We start from the raw sequence: 16,258 nt of genomic DNA on the forward strand, positions 1-16,258 counted from the left end.
GCATTCTTTCATGAGATTTCTCATTTCTATTTCTACTTTTATGGTTTCCTCTACCAAACTATTTATTTCCCATTAGGAACATTTCATTTCTGGAAAAGTCGTATGAGAACTTGTATCTCTCTAGGAAGTTAGTTCCTAAAATTATCTGAACATGTGGACGAGATGTCCTGGGAGGACCAATAACTCTTGCCAAACACACATATTAAACTCAGGTAAGTATAACTTTACTCTAACCTTCTTGGTCGCATAAACATTGGATGTCAACATCCCCGATAATCTGATCGGTCTCCTTAAATAAGAAATGTCTCGCCATACACGGGATTTTATTTCTTGAAAATAATCTCCTGTTATGAGAGAGGTCTGGGAACCCGTATCTAACAATACATCACAAAGCGATCCTTGTATCTTACCCTTATCATTTTCGACTTTCTTTGTTGTTCATGATTCCTTTGTCCTCTCCTCCATGGTTCACCTTCATATCTATGAGGAGTGTACCCAAACCTAGACTCATTTCTATTATTTCTCGTGGAGGGTCTCCTGTTACTAAAACAGTTGCGAGCAATGTGCCCAATCTTATTGCAAATGAAACATCTAGGAGGCCCCCTTCTGTCTCCTTGTTCATTATTTCTCTCTGATTGAGGCAGAGATACTTCGGAGGTCCTTGCTGTCACTGCCGCCAACTTCCGCATAACAGCATCAAGATGGTCCATCATAGGCTGGTGAAGTCTTTCAACTTCTTGTCTGATTAATTCAATAGTCCTCTCTGTTTGAGGGATAGTTGATTCCGAGGACCTCACGGTTACTGCCGCCAACTGGTTCAGAACAACATCAAGACAGTCCATGACGGGCCGTTGTAGTTATTCAACTTCTTGTTTGACCAATGATCATACTTCTTCCATGTTAGTTAGCCCCACTTGTTGTTGTTGTGATGTTGGTCCTATTGTACATGAGCTAGATTCCTTCTCAGCTTTGTTCTCGCAGTTAAAATTATTCATCTCTTTAATTACGTTAATGTAGCTGGCAGGAGATGCAGGACGAATTTCTCCGAGCATCTGTTCCTTCCTTTCATGGCGATGAAACATTCCTCAATATTTGCGATTTTTTTCTTATAAGCAGTCTCCTGCAACTCTTGTTTCACCCCTAACCTAAACTGATGAAACACTGCCCAGTCGAGGTGAGGTTTATCCTCATTAGAGATGCTCAGATTGTTGGCAATGATCAGTAATCTATTGTAGTACTCAATCACGTTCTCCTTATCCTTTTGAGTACTTCTCTGTCATTTCCATATATTAGGGCCTAAACTTCTTACTTTGGAGAAATGAGAAATTAAGGTTTCTTTAAACTTGGAGTATTCCAAGGTATATTTCAAAATTGCAGAAGAATACAGAAACTTTTTTGCCTTTCTGACAAGCTTACTTCTTAACAAGATGAAGATTTGGAAGTCTGTCCATCTACCAACCTTCCTTAATTCCTCGACGAAGCTAAAAAAAGCTGATATGTCATCAGTTTCCTCTACAGAAAATTGTACAAAAACTTGCTGAGGATTTATAGTCCTGAAGAACTCAACATCATCCATTTCTGTACTAGATGGTTGATTCATACTTGTATATTAATTCACAAAATTTCAAAATTTCACAAAAATAAATTTTTTTCCCTTTTTTTTGATAACTGCCTGATTCTAATTCAAAACTTGCTCACCTTAATTCACAATTTTGACTGATTAATTGCATGAATTAAATCCTACCGGCTGCACCATTGTTAAAATCCAAGTTTTATTGTAATTTTTCTATGATATTGTTACTAATTATGGTTCTTATTAATTAATTCTTGTTCGGCTGCACCTCTGTAAAATTCTACATTTTCTCATTTGAAACTTATCTTCTTAACTTTTACTATACTTCTGCCCTATTGTCAGTTACGTTACCTCTATCTTGTGGCTGCAATTAACGATCACGTGTGCAAGACGTCAAGAACAAAGAAAGTGTCTCAGGCTGGAGCCAACCATTGCGCTATTGGATAGTTTTTCCCCGCAGACAAGACACTGGGGAATAGGACATTCTTCCTCACTGGTCCATGTAAAACCGCAACTTTAATATTCGTCTGAATATTGCCTATTAAATTTTCTTATTTTACTACGTATAATGCTGTGTTCTGTATGAGACGTATTAATATCTGCCTCAGATAATATTAATTAATATTTGCTTCAGATAATATTAATTAATATTTGCCTCAGAATCACGTTTTCGTTTAATAATAAATTTATCCATTGTGTACTATTGCAATGTTACACAACACACAAACCAAACATACATCACTGAATGACTATAAAAGAGACGCTCCCCTCCTCCCCCTACAAACACATGACCTATAAACGATATTCTGTTTGTTTAGAAGTCAATACAGATAGCAGTCTTCAGTTATTAGGATCAGAGTAGCCAATTACACTCAGAACTATCATGTGACATCTTTCACCGGAAGAACACTTGTAACTAGTTCACGGAACACAGGTGTTCCAAGGAACACCGGTTAAGAACCACTGGTCTAGATCATTGATCTTCTGGTCAGCCTAGAAACTGTCTTTTGGTTTACAAACATCCCCCCCCCCCCCCACCAGGCCCAGAACTAGTCAAGTTTTTTTTTTTTAATCAGAGGATTTTTTTCCTGATTTACAAAATTTCCATTTAATAAATTACCTTTAATAAATTTTTTTTTAAATAAACAATTTTTTATATTTACCATGTTTTTTAAATCTCTGCCTATATATCCCAAGTTCTTTTAAAAAGTACACCTAAACCTCTTAACTACAATATTATAAATTTGAATTCATTCAAAGTTTACAAATATTTTTATTAAGTGTGCACATTGGACAGTTTCCAATGATTACCTTTAATAAATCTTTTTTTTTAATATTTACCATGTTTTTTACACCCCTTTCATAAAAATAAATGTTTCTAACAATAACTATGTTTAAATATTTATTTTCATATTGGTATTTATGTTCCTATTTCAAAAAAAACTTGTTTAAAAAATCTAGAGAATTTTTATTTAAAATAAAAATTGTTTTCTAGGGATTCATCGTATCTGCATACTAAAAAAGCAGTGAATATTACTACTATAATATTGATAGGAACAATAAAAATATTGCAGTGCTATAAACAAAGCTTAACAAGTAGCACAGAAATGAAAATGGCGACCTGCCAATATCAGAACTGCAGGAATACCAATGACATTATGCAGGCTATATGGCATTAAAATCTTTAAAAATTATTAGCTTTTGTATCCATCACAAACTACTAGGCAAGGAAAGGAAGGAAGTACATTATTGCCATGCCTGCTCAAAATTCAACTGCTATTTCTGTGTGGATTCTTAGAAACTAAATGGTACATTTAAAATCTTACTGAACAAAGTAACATTTTAACATATTTTAATTTTTTTTTGGCACTTTCCATGGAATATGATATAAATGAATACCATATTATTATATTGTGTTTATAAGTTGTAATAGGGTACAGAAACTTATTTTAATGTAACAAAGTAATCTATCACATTTAATTCTGAGAGGTTTTGAGACAGTTTTTGCTTATTACATGTAGTTATTTAATGGTTACCAAAGTTAGTGTACACTTGGTAATGTATTCTCACTCCCACATAGAAGTAATGGCATGCAAGTTACTGGTTTTCCTAATGAAATCCAGTATGCCAAAAGTTTTCTAAAGTGGCTTGCAGCTGCTGGCTATTTTAAGAAGCTTACATTGTATTTATTATTATTAATAACTCATTTTGTAGGATAGTGCTTATACAGAGAATGCCAAGAAGGGCGCTTGTATGTCATGAGTTCTTCTGTAACTTATTTAGCATTCTCTCCCCAAACATCCATGCTCATGGCAGAATTCAAACCTGCAGCTTGTCGAATGGATACGCTAACCACTTGGCCAACCAGGCTAGCAAATCTCCTAGTAGTTATAATTTAAAACATATTTTCTTTTTAAAATAATGAAAAGTAACAATTTCTTATTTTAAACAGCTTAATGTGTAAAGTTGCAAAGTACATTCTTGAATCCTGTGATATTATGCTTACCCATATATCAACTCTTTCATCAATGGAAGAATGGCTTTCGACATGAAACAGCTCTGGAGCTCGATATGGCATAGAACACTTTTCTGCTGCTAAATCCTAAAAATAGAAAAATAATAGCTATCATTCTTTATTTGCTATGATAAAGATATAATTTCAGTATCATTTAAAAGATTCTGGCCAAGCCATGTACATTCTAAATAAATCAACAGTCTGATAAGTTGGCTGAAATGTGCCTTATTACAAACACTTCTATTTATATTATTATTATAATTTTAATACTGTATCTACATAAACCTTATCAATAAATTGTTAACTAACACTAGATTATATCCTTAAGCATTAACCTTTTTTTTTTTTACATTAAACTATTTTGGAATCTTCCATTAAATATGATAAATTAAATACACATCATAAAGAAATAGCTAAAATATTTCTTTAACAATAGTGAATGGAGAGATGATATTTTTTCTTCTAATTGTTCCAAAACTGTTTCATCCCTATGTTCAAGTTCATATGTATGCTTTATACTAATTTTATAAAGTTGATTCTTCAATATGAAATATCTTGAGTTAACAACAAATTTAAATATGGTATGAAACAGGGCTCTGTGCTTGGACCACTACTACTGTTTAATTTGTACATAAATGATATAGGAAATAAATTTAAGGGAGATAATCAGTTATTTGCTATGATGTAAAGTTGGGTAGGGTACTAGTTAATCAAGGTGATGTAGAGAGAGCTTGCAGGATTTAAATAAGCTGTCAGTATGAGCAAAAGATAATGGGTATCATTTTAATGTGGAAAAGTGTCAAGTTATGCATTTTGGGATTCAAATATCACAAGCTGTGTGCCACATTGAGGAAATTGTGCTCCAGGCAATTGATAAAGCTATGGATTAGGGAGAAGTAGTAGATACAGAGTTGAAGTTTAGAGGACATATTGCTAAAGTAGCCAGGGTAGCTCACAGGATTACTTTGTTATTGAAGAACATACTAACAAACGTTAAGGGACTTATCATTCTTCTTTATAAAGCCTTGCTACGACCACATCTGAATTACTATACTCAGGTCTGGCCACCTGGGTTTCTTGGAGATAAGGAAGTGATAGAGAGAATCCAGAGGTGAGCGGTTTGTGGAATTAGAATGCTCCCTATGAGGATAGATTGAGGATTTGTGGATCAAAAGTTGGTTAATAGGCGAACAAAAAAGGGGCAGGGATATGATATTTAGCTTTAGAAACATTCAAGTTACTTAAAGGATTTTATAGGATTAATACAAAGGAAATAAAAAAAAAAAATTTAGCACTTGGCTAGAGGGGACAAAACAAGAGGTCAGTCCTAGAAGTTGGATAAGAGTGTGGTTAGCAAGCACATGAAAACTAGATTTTTCACTTGGAGAGTGGTGAATGAGTGAAATGGTTTGCCTGAGTCAGCTGTAAGTGTTTTGTCTATTGATAGTTTCAAGGAAAGGTGCAATAGATACTGTGTTGATAGTTTGGGTCTCCCACAATGCCCATGCAATAATAATAATAAAATATCTCTTAATGGCATCAGGAGGAAATAATGGAGATAAATATCTCAACTTTCTGTGGAGAGTTGGCCAGTGGAATAAGTAAAATTAACTGGTAAGAAAAGCAATTTTCTCCTCCTATGAGATTACAATAGCTACACAATTACTAACAGGAATCCTGACAAAAGTCAGATTAACATGTTTAATAAACTTTCAGATAGAACTACTTCATTAACAATTAAAAACAACTAAGGCCATATTAATACAAAGCCACATAGGATCTAAGCTCTACCAAAATCTCACAAACCAGATTAATGTTGAAGCCAACATCTGATACTTTAAAGTATTGCAAAATTTCTGTCCAAAATTCTCCGTATACTGAGAGTCACTAAGTTTACACACATCCAAAAAAAAATAAAAAATAAAAATGTACTGCAGATTATCTCTCAAACATTCAAGATTTAAAGCATAATCCTTTGGATATCACGGTGAGCTCTGAAATCACCTCTTCTCTCACTCTCTTTCTCTGTACCAATATTTTATTGGTTTTTTTAGAACATTTATCTCATGACTTTACTGCTAATATATTAAAACTATTTAAATTTGCTGTTGACTCAGGATATTTCACCCAGAAGAATAAATTATAACATAAATTGAAGGAACCAACTATGGGCAGTTCCTTATCTATATCTTGCTAACTATCTTTTGAAGAAACATTTGCACAAATTCTCCATCCATTCTATATCATGTTTATAAAGTAGTATGTTGACAATATTTTTTTGCAAAATACAATTTTAAAACATATTAATCAGGATTTACAAGTTGTTTTTTTTTTAAATCAATTTTCTTTATCTCAGATTAAGTTTAAAAATCTCGCTGAGGATACTGTCCTACCTAGATATTCACATGAATGTCCTACCTAGACATTCATGTGAAAATCCAATTGATGGCTCTCCATCTAAATCCCTTATCATAAACTCATACTCTCTTATGATTATGTACATAAATCCTCTGGACATCATCCTTTCCAAAAGTATGGATGACTATTAACAAGATCTCACAGAATTCTCTTTCTGTGAAGCCATTCTCCAACAAAAAATAACTATTAAGCAAACAACGTGCTTAAATGGCAATAATCACTACTTAAAGTGATTAATAAAAAAAGTTATCGATTGTTTCTGTACTTATCTACCAAATATGGTAAAATACATAGAATCCCTATACATCATATCAAAGCACATCTGAAAACATGTGGCTAGGATTCTCAGGAGAGTCCAACTAACCACTATCAAACTGATCAATAAAATCTGCCAACTATTGTTCCCTCTCTCTCTCTCTCTCTCTCTTTCTTAACAGAAAACTTTTCACAAACTTTCTTCCCTTGTCTCTACTGTGAAGTACTCCTCTCCAACAGGAAACCTTTAAGCAAAGAATGTTGTCAAGAAACTACTAAAAAAACATGTTTAAATAATTGTAATCACTTAAAGTGACTAAAAAATTGCTACTCTATTCCTTGTGTGCAAGGAGGTGCTTCTGAACACAGGGCTATGATCCTCAGGAAATTCCAGCTGACTGCTATCTTCAAACCTATCAGCAAAATCTGCCATCTATTGCCTTCTCTTAGAGATAAACTTGGCTTCCTTGGTTCTACTAGTCACTCTTCAAGTATTGTGTTCTTGTAACACATACTACTTTATCAAACTAGCATTTAGATTCAGGTAAGAAGCAGAACCTTGAACACCAAGGTTATTATTCAGCTTATAAAGCTCCATGTCTGGAATGGATGGATCAGAACAGAACTAACACTCACCATATCAAAGGGGATAATTTCAAATAACTAGACTGAAGCATCATCAAATCTGAATGTTTATTCAAAGAAAGTTCTGAAGTCTTATTACTCATTTTTTTGTTATTATTTTTTAATGTTAAGTCCATACACAAAAGGTTGGTTGATCAACCTATAGTTCATCAGTACCGTATATGGGTGATCTTATCTTACCATTCTAATCTTAAATGGACTTTCTATTCTGGAATTTTGGAGAAAGTGTATAATTTATATATATATATATATACTACGAGGGACTTGACAGATATTTTGAGCATCTCAAGTATTGTTCTCTTTTAAGTATAAAATCACTTAAGAGAGAACAATTTTTTAGCGCCTACGGCGTCCAACCCCCCAAGTTCCAGGCTGGTAAGCCGGTAAGACAAAAAACGTGATGACATAAAAACGTTTCAAATTTCGGCTTATCTTTTTATATATATATAGAGTAGATATATATATGATTTCAATCCCTTAGTTCCTATACCCTAATCAGGTTATAGTTTTAACTTAGTACATAACTTGCATTTAAAAGATAGCCATTGTTAAGTGGCTATCTTTTAAATGCGAATATGTGTGGCACTACATCATAATTATTTCTGAATTTCCTATTGTTCTCTCTTAAGTGATTTTATACTTAAAAGAGAACAATACTTGAGATGCTCAAAATATCTGTCAATAACTAGTTTTAGTTAATGAAATGTTCAACTTTCTTTTCCTTTTTTTTTTTTTTAACTGTGGTGACATGGCTTTTGCTTAATTCTTCTAAATTTATTGTGGTGAAAAATTTTTCAGTCCAAATCAGTATGTCATAATTAACACAAAAAGTTAGTTTTCAATCATTTTACAAAAACTTTGATGACTTGCGGAATTACTATGAATGAAAGTAGTAATAAATAAAATACTAAAAAAAGCACAGAACATTAGGTGAACAGCTAACTGCTTCATTATGTCAGGAAAAGCACAATGTCAATGAACACTTCTTCTTCTTAATTTCTTCCACTTTTACCTTTTGTTGAGGTTTTTTAATTCTTATAAAAAAAAAAACCTCATGGGGCCAGTTTGCTGTTCTGGGAGACGAAAAACCCCAGTTTGCAGGTAAAAAAAACCCTCTACCTCCATATGAGACCAGCTAACTTGCCTTTCATTGAAAGAGACCAGATAAAGGTTCCTCACATCATTGACAGGAATAGAACCTAGGTCTTTCCGATCAAAGGGCTTCGTCTATACTGAGTGAGCTACAGAGGCTCGCTAATGAACACAATAACCTGAATATTTTATGAGGATCTTATAATGATGAACTATAGTGCATTGGTAATGAAAATAATATTCAACCTTATATCAAATTACAGGAAGTGGATAATGCCATTTTTTTTAACGAGATCCAGTATTACAAGGTACATTAACCAAATTGCAATATGTGAATAAATAAAAATGTATTACAGGAAAGTGTCAAATGCATTCCTAACTTCTTAGTCATGACTTTTAGTGAAAAGGAATAAGTTAAACATTACAGCATTAGTAGCAACCATCAACCTTGGAAATAACAAGGCTGATTATGAGGTCTGCACTAACCACTTTCAATAAGTAAAAATGAAATGAAAATTTTAATCAGGGGCACTTACTTGGAATATAACTACAGTCATGGAGTGTCATGAATACTCCATTCAGTAGATTGTCATTCACTTGTATGGCTGATTCTAAGGGGGAAGCAGGAGTGGAGGTACTAGCTGAGAGCAAGCAAAGTCCATAGATTAGAAATTCAAAGGTGCAGAGTTTTTCAAAATTAGATAATCATTATGCACAAAATGTTAATCAACCAATCTCATAATATTAATGCTTTTGTAAAGTTACACAAATTCACTGCTACTGCAATCTGTTCACGAAGATCATTCTACATATTTTCATCCCCTACAGGTAAAAATAACTTTCCATGTTTGTTTTAATTCTCCTCTTTATTATCTTTTTATTATGATCACTAACATAGCCTGGCTCACCCAAGTGCAATTAACTCATGATATCTTAATACACACACACACACACAGCCTTAAACTAAAAAAGTTGCCAGTATAGGCTCATGACAATGTTTCATTATGAAGTCCTTGGTTCAGGACTTCATGATGAAATTTGATCTGGTAGACAGAGAGTTAAAGTTTAGGGGTCACACTGCTAAGGTGCTAAATCATAACGCCTCAATACTGTAAAGTGTTAACTTCACAGTGTTGAAGATAATGCTCACTTGCAGAATAAGGAAATTATTATTGTACTGTATGAGGCTTTGATAAAATCACATCTTGACTACTGTGCTCTGATTATGGTCACCTGGTTTCAGAGAAGATAAGGAGACAGTCGAAAAGATCCAGCAGAGGGTAACAAGATGATATCTACCCTATGGAATTGTACATGTGAGGACAGACTGATAAATGCTCTCTTCTATTACCCAAGCTTTTGAAGAGAGGAAATACACAGAAACATGTAAGTTGGTAAGGGGGATTTTATATTTTAGACACAAATGAGATTTTACAGTCCATGGCATGTTTTGTGAGTAGAACTTGAGATTACCCTCCTCAGAACTGAATTAGGTATGGTAGTGAGAAGTACGAGGGTGGTCTGAAAAGTTCTTGTCCTCGACCATAGATGGCAACACTATCAGTGAGATTTTTTTTTCTAAGTCAGTACATCTGTCATAAGCATTCATGTGAAATTGCAAGTCATTCTATCAAGTAGTTTGTTTTATACAGCTGTCTGAAGCAAAAAGTGTTGTCTGTATCCCTTGAAATGGATAAAATTGAGTATTGTGCGGTTATAAAATTCTTTGTAAAAGAAGGTTTAACACCAAAAGAAATTCATTCGAAGTTCATAAAAGTTTATGGGAACTCTTCTCCTTTGTTTTCGACAATTAAGAAATGGGGTGCCGAGTTTAAATGTGATGATGATCCACCTGAAGGACATCAAAAAAAAAGTGTAACAACACCAGAAATCATTGATCAAGTGTATGATATGGTATTGGATGAGTGGCGAGTCAAAGTGTGTGAAATTGCTGAGACTATAGGCATTTCAAAAGAACGTGTAGGTTATATTTTGCATGAAGAATTACAAATGAAAAACTTTGTGCAAGATGGGTGCCATGCTTGCTCACAGCAGATCAAAAGGGCACTCACATCACTCACATAAAAATCTCTGAACAGTGCTTGGAGCATTTTAACAATAAAACTGATTTTGTGTGTCGATTTATTACTATGGATGAGACTTGGATTCACCATTACATACCAGAATCCAAACAGCAGTCAAAACAGTGGACAGAAACCGGTTGTCCAGAGCCAAAGAACACAGAATCGGTTCCATCGGCAGGAAAGGTCATATCATCGGTGTTTTGGGATGCTAAAGGCATTTTGCTTATTAATTATCTTGAAAAGGATAAAACAATAACTGGGAATATTATTACAATCTTTTAACCAGACTACACGAAAAAATTCGTGAGAAAAGACCTGGTTTGCAGAAGAAAAAATGATCGTTCATCAGGACAATGCACCTGCCCACAAAGGTGTTTTGGCAATGGGAAAATTAAGGGATCTGCACTATGAATTGTTGGAACATCCACTCTATTCCCCAGATTTGGCTCCATCTGACTTCTATCTCTTCCCAAAACTAAAACTCTTCCTCACTGGTCAGCGTTTTTCTTCAAATCAAGAGATGATTGCAGCTATAGAGGGGTATTTTGCAGATCTTACCGAGAACCACTACAGGGACAGGATAATGGAGCTGGAATAAATGTATTAGTCTTAAGGGAAATTATGGTGAAAAATAAAAATAATTTTGAAATTATAAATTTGTTTTTTCATTGTTAGGCCAAGAATTTTTCACACTATCCTCGTATGTCAGACAGGTTCTGCAACATGGAGAGTGTGTGGAATGGACTACCACTAGATGTATAATAAAACTTCAGTGAATGAAGATTTTCAAAAAAAGAAAATCTTCATTCACTTGGAAAAGGTCTTTCCTTTCCTAGAGGATCCTGAATAACAACTAATTCAAACTTCAGCTAAATATCTTCTCTATCTCCTGTTAGATAAGTTCAACCAGCTGATTCTCAAAACTTTCATGATATAATCCTGTATGAATCTGAATACCTTTGATTCTCTTGGTATTAATTTAAAAAATTTAAATGAGTCAAGTGAACCATAATCCAATATTAGCCTGACTGGAGACTTTATCACCATCAAATTCCTGATATATACCAGGAATTTGATTCCTGATATCATAGTCCTACATGAAAAGTTTACATTTGCACTAACTTCCTATTGACAGTTTTCTCCAAATTAGCCAGTTATCTATCAAGACACCAGTATTCTCAGATATTATATTTTGATCTTCTAAGACACTTCGAGCTGTATCAGTCTGCCTAGATCTTAGTCTTCCTCTGGGTTTTTTTCCTGCAAATCTCCCACTCTATTTAATTGATCGTACCACTACAGATTTGTTCTGCTCACACATTCCTGAATACTAACAGTGTCAAGTTCTTCCTGACATCATTTTCAATATGATTTTGTCATTGATGCCATTTATCTATGCTCTTAAGTTTTCTAAGAAAACTCTCACATTTGAAGGCTATGCTCTTTGATTAACTGTCTCATTTCTAACCGAGCTCTCAGATCCATAAGTTAAAACTGGTTTGAACACTATCTTGTAATCAGCTAGCTCAGTGTTTTAATTAATATCTTGTATTGTAAGTACCTAAGCTTTTCTGCTATGCTAAGGATATGAAAAACAGTGTTCTATTTTTCATATTCTTGTAGGCAACCACACTATGTGTCTTCCTAGAGTCAGTCACTGAATCTCCAAGGTTCAGTTCCTGTTTTCAAAGTCTTTCATTTTTACTTGTACAATATTTGTGCATTTGAGTTCTACAGTTCACCTCTGAAAGCTGCTCAACTTTGATTCTTTTTAAACTTTCTTAGAAATTTTTCTTTTTGGTACAATATTCAGTTTTATCCTGCTCAAAACTAAATGGTGGTCACTTCCTATTTCAAATCCTTTGCATGCTCTTGTTTCCTGAATCAGATGAAGATATCACTGTCAATAATAATATCTGCTCTGTAATGACTAGTTCATGTCATGAACAGAAATTTAGCAGATAATGAGCATTATTATTAGCTTTGCTCTTTTCTCTAAATTTTCCCAAAACATTTCTCTGTGGTAATTATTTCATTCTGTGCTGTTTAATTCTACAAGGACCAACTTTTTCTTTGTGCCAGCTGCCCTCTGTAATGCCTCAAAAAATTCCTCCACTTCTTCCTTCTTACTGCCTGCCCTCTTAGTTACAGCTGAGTTAAGAGGAGAATGCTCTTTTAAAGTTCAACAAAGGGAAACAATGGTTAGTTTTTGTAATTCAATTACAAGGTTATATAACTTATTCATTATTAAAATAAAATTTTAAAAAATTACATTTAATCATGATTACTTCCTGAAACTTTTAATGAACAGCCACACAATCAGGGCAGTTATACTTGAATTTGAAAAGCTAACCACTGTTTACCTTTGAACTCTAATAGCAGTAATATCTCCTGTTAGATAGAACAGTCCAAAATATAGGTCCATCTGTCCAAAATAACAAAGTCTACATGAACAAAGCATTTGATAGATACAAGGTAAGGAGGAAAGGTGGTAATTCATCTTTGGCGGATAGTAGAAAAGAGTTACCAAGATGGTTTGAAGGGGAGTTTTAGATTATACTTGCAAAGGAACATCTGTGCTGTTTATTCTGATGTTCCTTTAAGGATGGATATTGAAACGCTGTACATCAGATTGCAGTTCTAATTGTGTTACATGCATTAGTTGTCAAGGTGATTTTTATTTTATTTAGTTCTTCCAACAGAAAATTAAGATTATTGAGGAAATTAAATAAAATCAATAAAAAATCAAAATCAATAAAAATCAATTCTTCCAACAGTATGAAATTAAATAAAATAGGTGCCATCCAGAAAATTATCAATAGTTATCCCTCAACTGGACTACAGTCTGATGTAAAAACATACTCTACCATAAAATAATATCAGCAAATAGCATAGGTTCATTGCAAGTATAATCTATACACCACTTTCATTACTAATTATCTATCAGTAATTTTTCCCCAGATTGGTCTATTAGTTATCAGCACTCCAATATCATCATAAATGGGGTGCTTAAGGGTCAAAACTGTATAACTGGGAGGAGTTATGACCAGTCAGTTCTCTGCATAGCCTTTTAAGGAATGTAGAGAACTGACTGGTTTCTGACATAATGCCCAATTCTCACATTCTTGTGGTGCACTCTGCTAAGTATCTACCTGAATGCTGAACAAAAGAAGATGGCCTAGCAATTTGGCATTTAGCCGACCAAGTTGTATTCTTATTGGCTTAAACCACAATGTAAAATGATGGTATGACATGACAGAATTTCATGCTGGCTAGGCATTACCCGGACCCCCAATGAGACATGGTTTCCTGTTTTCATCAGGGAACCAGGCCGAACAGCAGAAAAGTCATGTACTGGAACTAATCCCGGAACACATCCCAACTCAACATCAGCAGGGTTTATGACTAGTACTATCATGTAAGAAGCATCAGTGGAAAAGAGATAAAATGAGCAGAAGTATTGGATAAGTACCAGACTGATGTCACAGGTGTGATTGAAACAAAGAAGACAAAACAGGTGAGATCTTTCTAAGCAACAAGTACAAAATGTTATATTCAGGCAATTAAAATCAGGGAAAAAGAGGGAGTAGTTATAGCATTCAAGACTAAATATGAGGATAATCTTTTTGAATGGCAGGCAATATCAAGTGGAGTGATTATCAGAATGGAGAGCTGGATAATGTGACTGTGACTTATTTCTGCTTATGACCAAGCAAGAAGTGGAGGATTTTTTTTTTTTTTTTTTTGAGACAATTAGAGAAGGCAGTTGGCACATAGAAAAAGGAAAAGTTGGTCCTTGTTGGAGATATAAACAGCAGAATAGGAAATGATTATAGACATATACAAATGTTTCAGGAAAATTTGGAGAAAAAAGCAAAGCTAATATTAATGGTAAGTGCCTGCTGCATTTCTGTTCAGGGCATGGATTAGTTATAACAAAAAACATGCTCCAACATAAAAATGTATATGAAGTATAATCTCATTGACTATAACATAGTCAATGCAATAGTTGATAGTGATGTTTTCCCACTGGGTCAGGACACAAGAGTATACAGAGGATTTGAAATAGGAAGTGATCACTATTTAGTTTTGAGGGATAAAACTGAATTTCATACTGACAAGAAGAGTATGTAAGAAAACCATACAAATTTATTGTTTTAATACTGACCATATTGTAATGCATACAAACATCTTACATTCTTTGCCTACCAGTTTCGCTGGCAAAAGTATGTAAGAAAGTTTTAAAATGAATCAAAGTTGAGCTTTTAGAGTTGAACTGTAGACTCAGATACACAAACATCATTGAAGAAAAAATGAGAGTTTGAAAACAAGAACCAAACACCGTGGAGATTCAATAGTAAACCCTGAAGAAAACATTGACTGATTCAGACAGAAAAAAGGCATGTGGTGAGGTTGTCTGTAAGGATAGAAAAATCAGAACTCCATGGTGGAATCAAGATGTTAATGAGGCAATCAAGGGAAAAGAACAAAGCATATCAAAAGCTCCTTACAAGTGAGTCAGTGTGTGCTCTTAGAGAAAACAGAGAAAAATAAGAAAGTGAAGCATTGTGACAAGTCATGGGAAGAAAAGTCAGTTGGTAAGAACATAGAAAATAAATATCGGGAAGGTGGCAAAATATCCTGGAGGCTATTGAAAAAAATGCTTAAAATGAAGGAAATAGTAATGTCAACAGAATCAGGGATGATAATGGTGACATGAAAATTGAAGATAAAGATATTCTAGATGTCTGGAGTAATTACTTTGAAAGACAGGCAGTGTCAGCATGGCGGGAGAAAACTCCCAACAGGAATGCAGTCAGGAATACATATCCATACTTGAAGTAGAAAGTCATCAAAAACTTGAAATGGGAAAGGATAGTAGTAGATGAAATGCTCAAATATGAAGGTTAAAAGTTTTACAGTGGCTGCATTGCATAATTCAGAAGGCCTGGTGAGAGGGTTGAATTCCAGATGATTGGAATAGAGTTCTCATAGTACTCATCTATAAAAAAGGGAAATAAAACTGAATGTGAGAATTACAGAAGTATTTCCCTGCTGAATGTTCCTGGTAAAATTTATGAAAGTATACTTGATAAATGGCTAAGAAACTGTGGAAGGAAGGAAGCTTGGTGAAGAACAAGCTCAATTCAAGCCAAACAGAGGATATCAGGATCCAATTTTCACTTTAAAACAAACAATTGAGAAATTTTGGGAATATAACAAGGATTTGTATTTAAATTTTGTCGATCTAGAAAAGGCATACGACAAGGTGCCAAGAGGAAAGCTCTTCAAAATGCTACAGTTATATGGTGTAAATGGGACATTATATCAAGCAATACATAGTCTCTATTTAAACTGTAAGTCAGCAGTTAGAATTGAAGGAGGTACAAGAAGATGGTTTGATGTAAACTCAGGTGTGCAACAAAAGTGAAGGTTATCTCCACTGCTATTCATTATCTATATGGATCACGTTATGAATGAAAGTGGTATTAAATCTGATATCAAAATTGGTGACATTAATCATGCAGATGATGTTATACTTCTGAATAAATCCAGAAGAAGTCAGCAAGAATTCCTAATTAAATTGAATAACTGTTGTAATAAATTTGGTATAAAAATCTGCAATAACAAGACAAAGACAATAAAAACAGGCAGAAACATTGAAAACTTGAATGG

General features: G+C 34.0%; 1 protein-coding gene across 3 annotated transcripts in view; it reads right to left on the reverse strand.

Annotated features, from left to right (window-relative positions):
- LOC150105655 (serine/threonine-protein kinase 16) overlaps nt 1-16,258 on the reverse strand; it is a 171,737-nt gene that overhangs the window by 49,419 nt on the left and 106,060 nt on the right. For all 3 annotated transcript variants that reach the window (XM_090394976.1, XM_090394977.1, XM_090394975.1), the window contains one exon: nt 4,080-4,175. In XM_090394976.1, the coding sequence (XP_090251102.1) occupies nt 4,080-4,175 (96 nt within the window). The remainder of the gene's footprint in view (nt 1-4,079; nt 4,176-16,258) is intronic.

The sequence above is a fragment of the Typopeltis vanoorti genome, chromosome 6 (assembly GCF_054136105.1).
Source record: "Typopeltis vanoorti isolate ZY-2024b chromosome 6, IOZ_Tvanoo_1.0, whole genome shotgun sequence".
NCBI classification, from domain to species: Eukaryota; Metazoa; Arthropoda; class Arachnida; order Uropygi; family Thelyphonidae; genus Typopeltis; species Typopeltis vanoorti.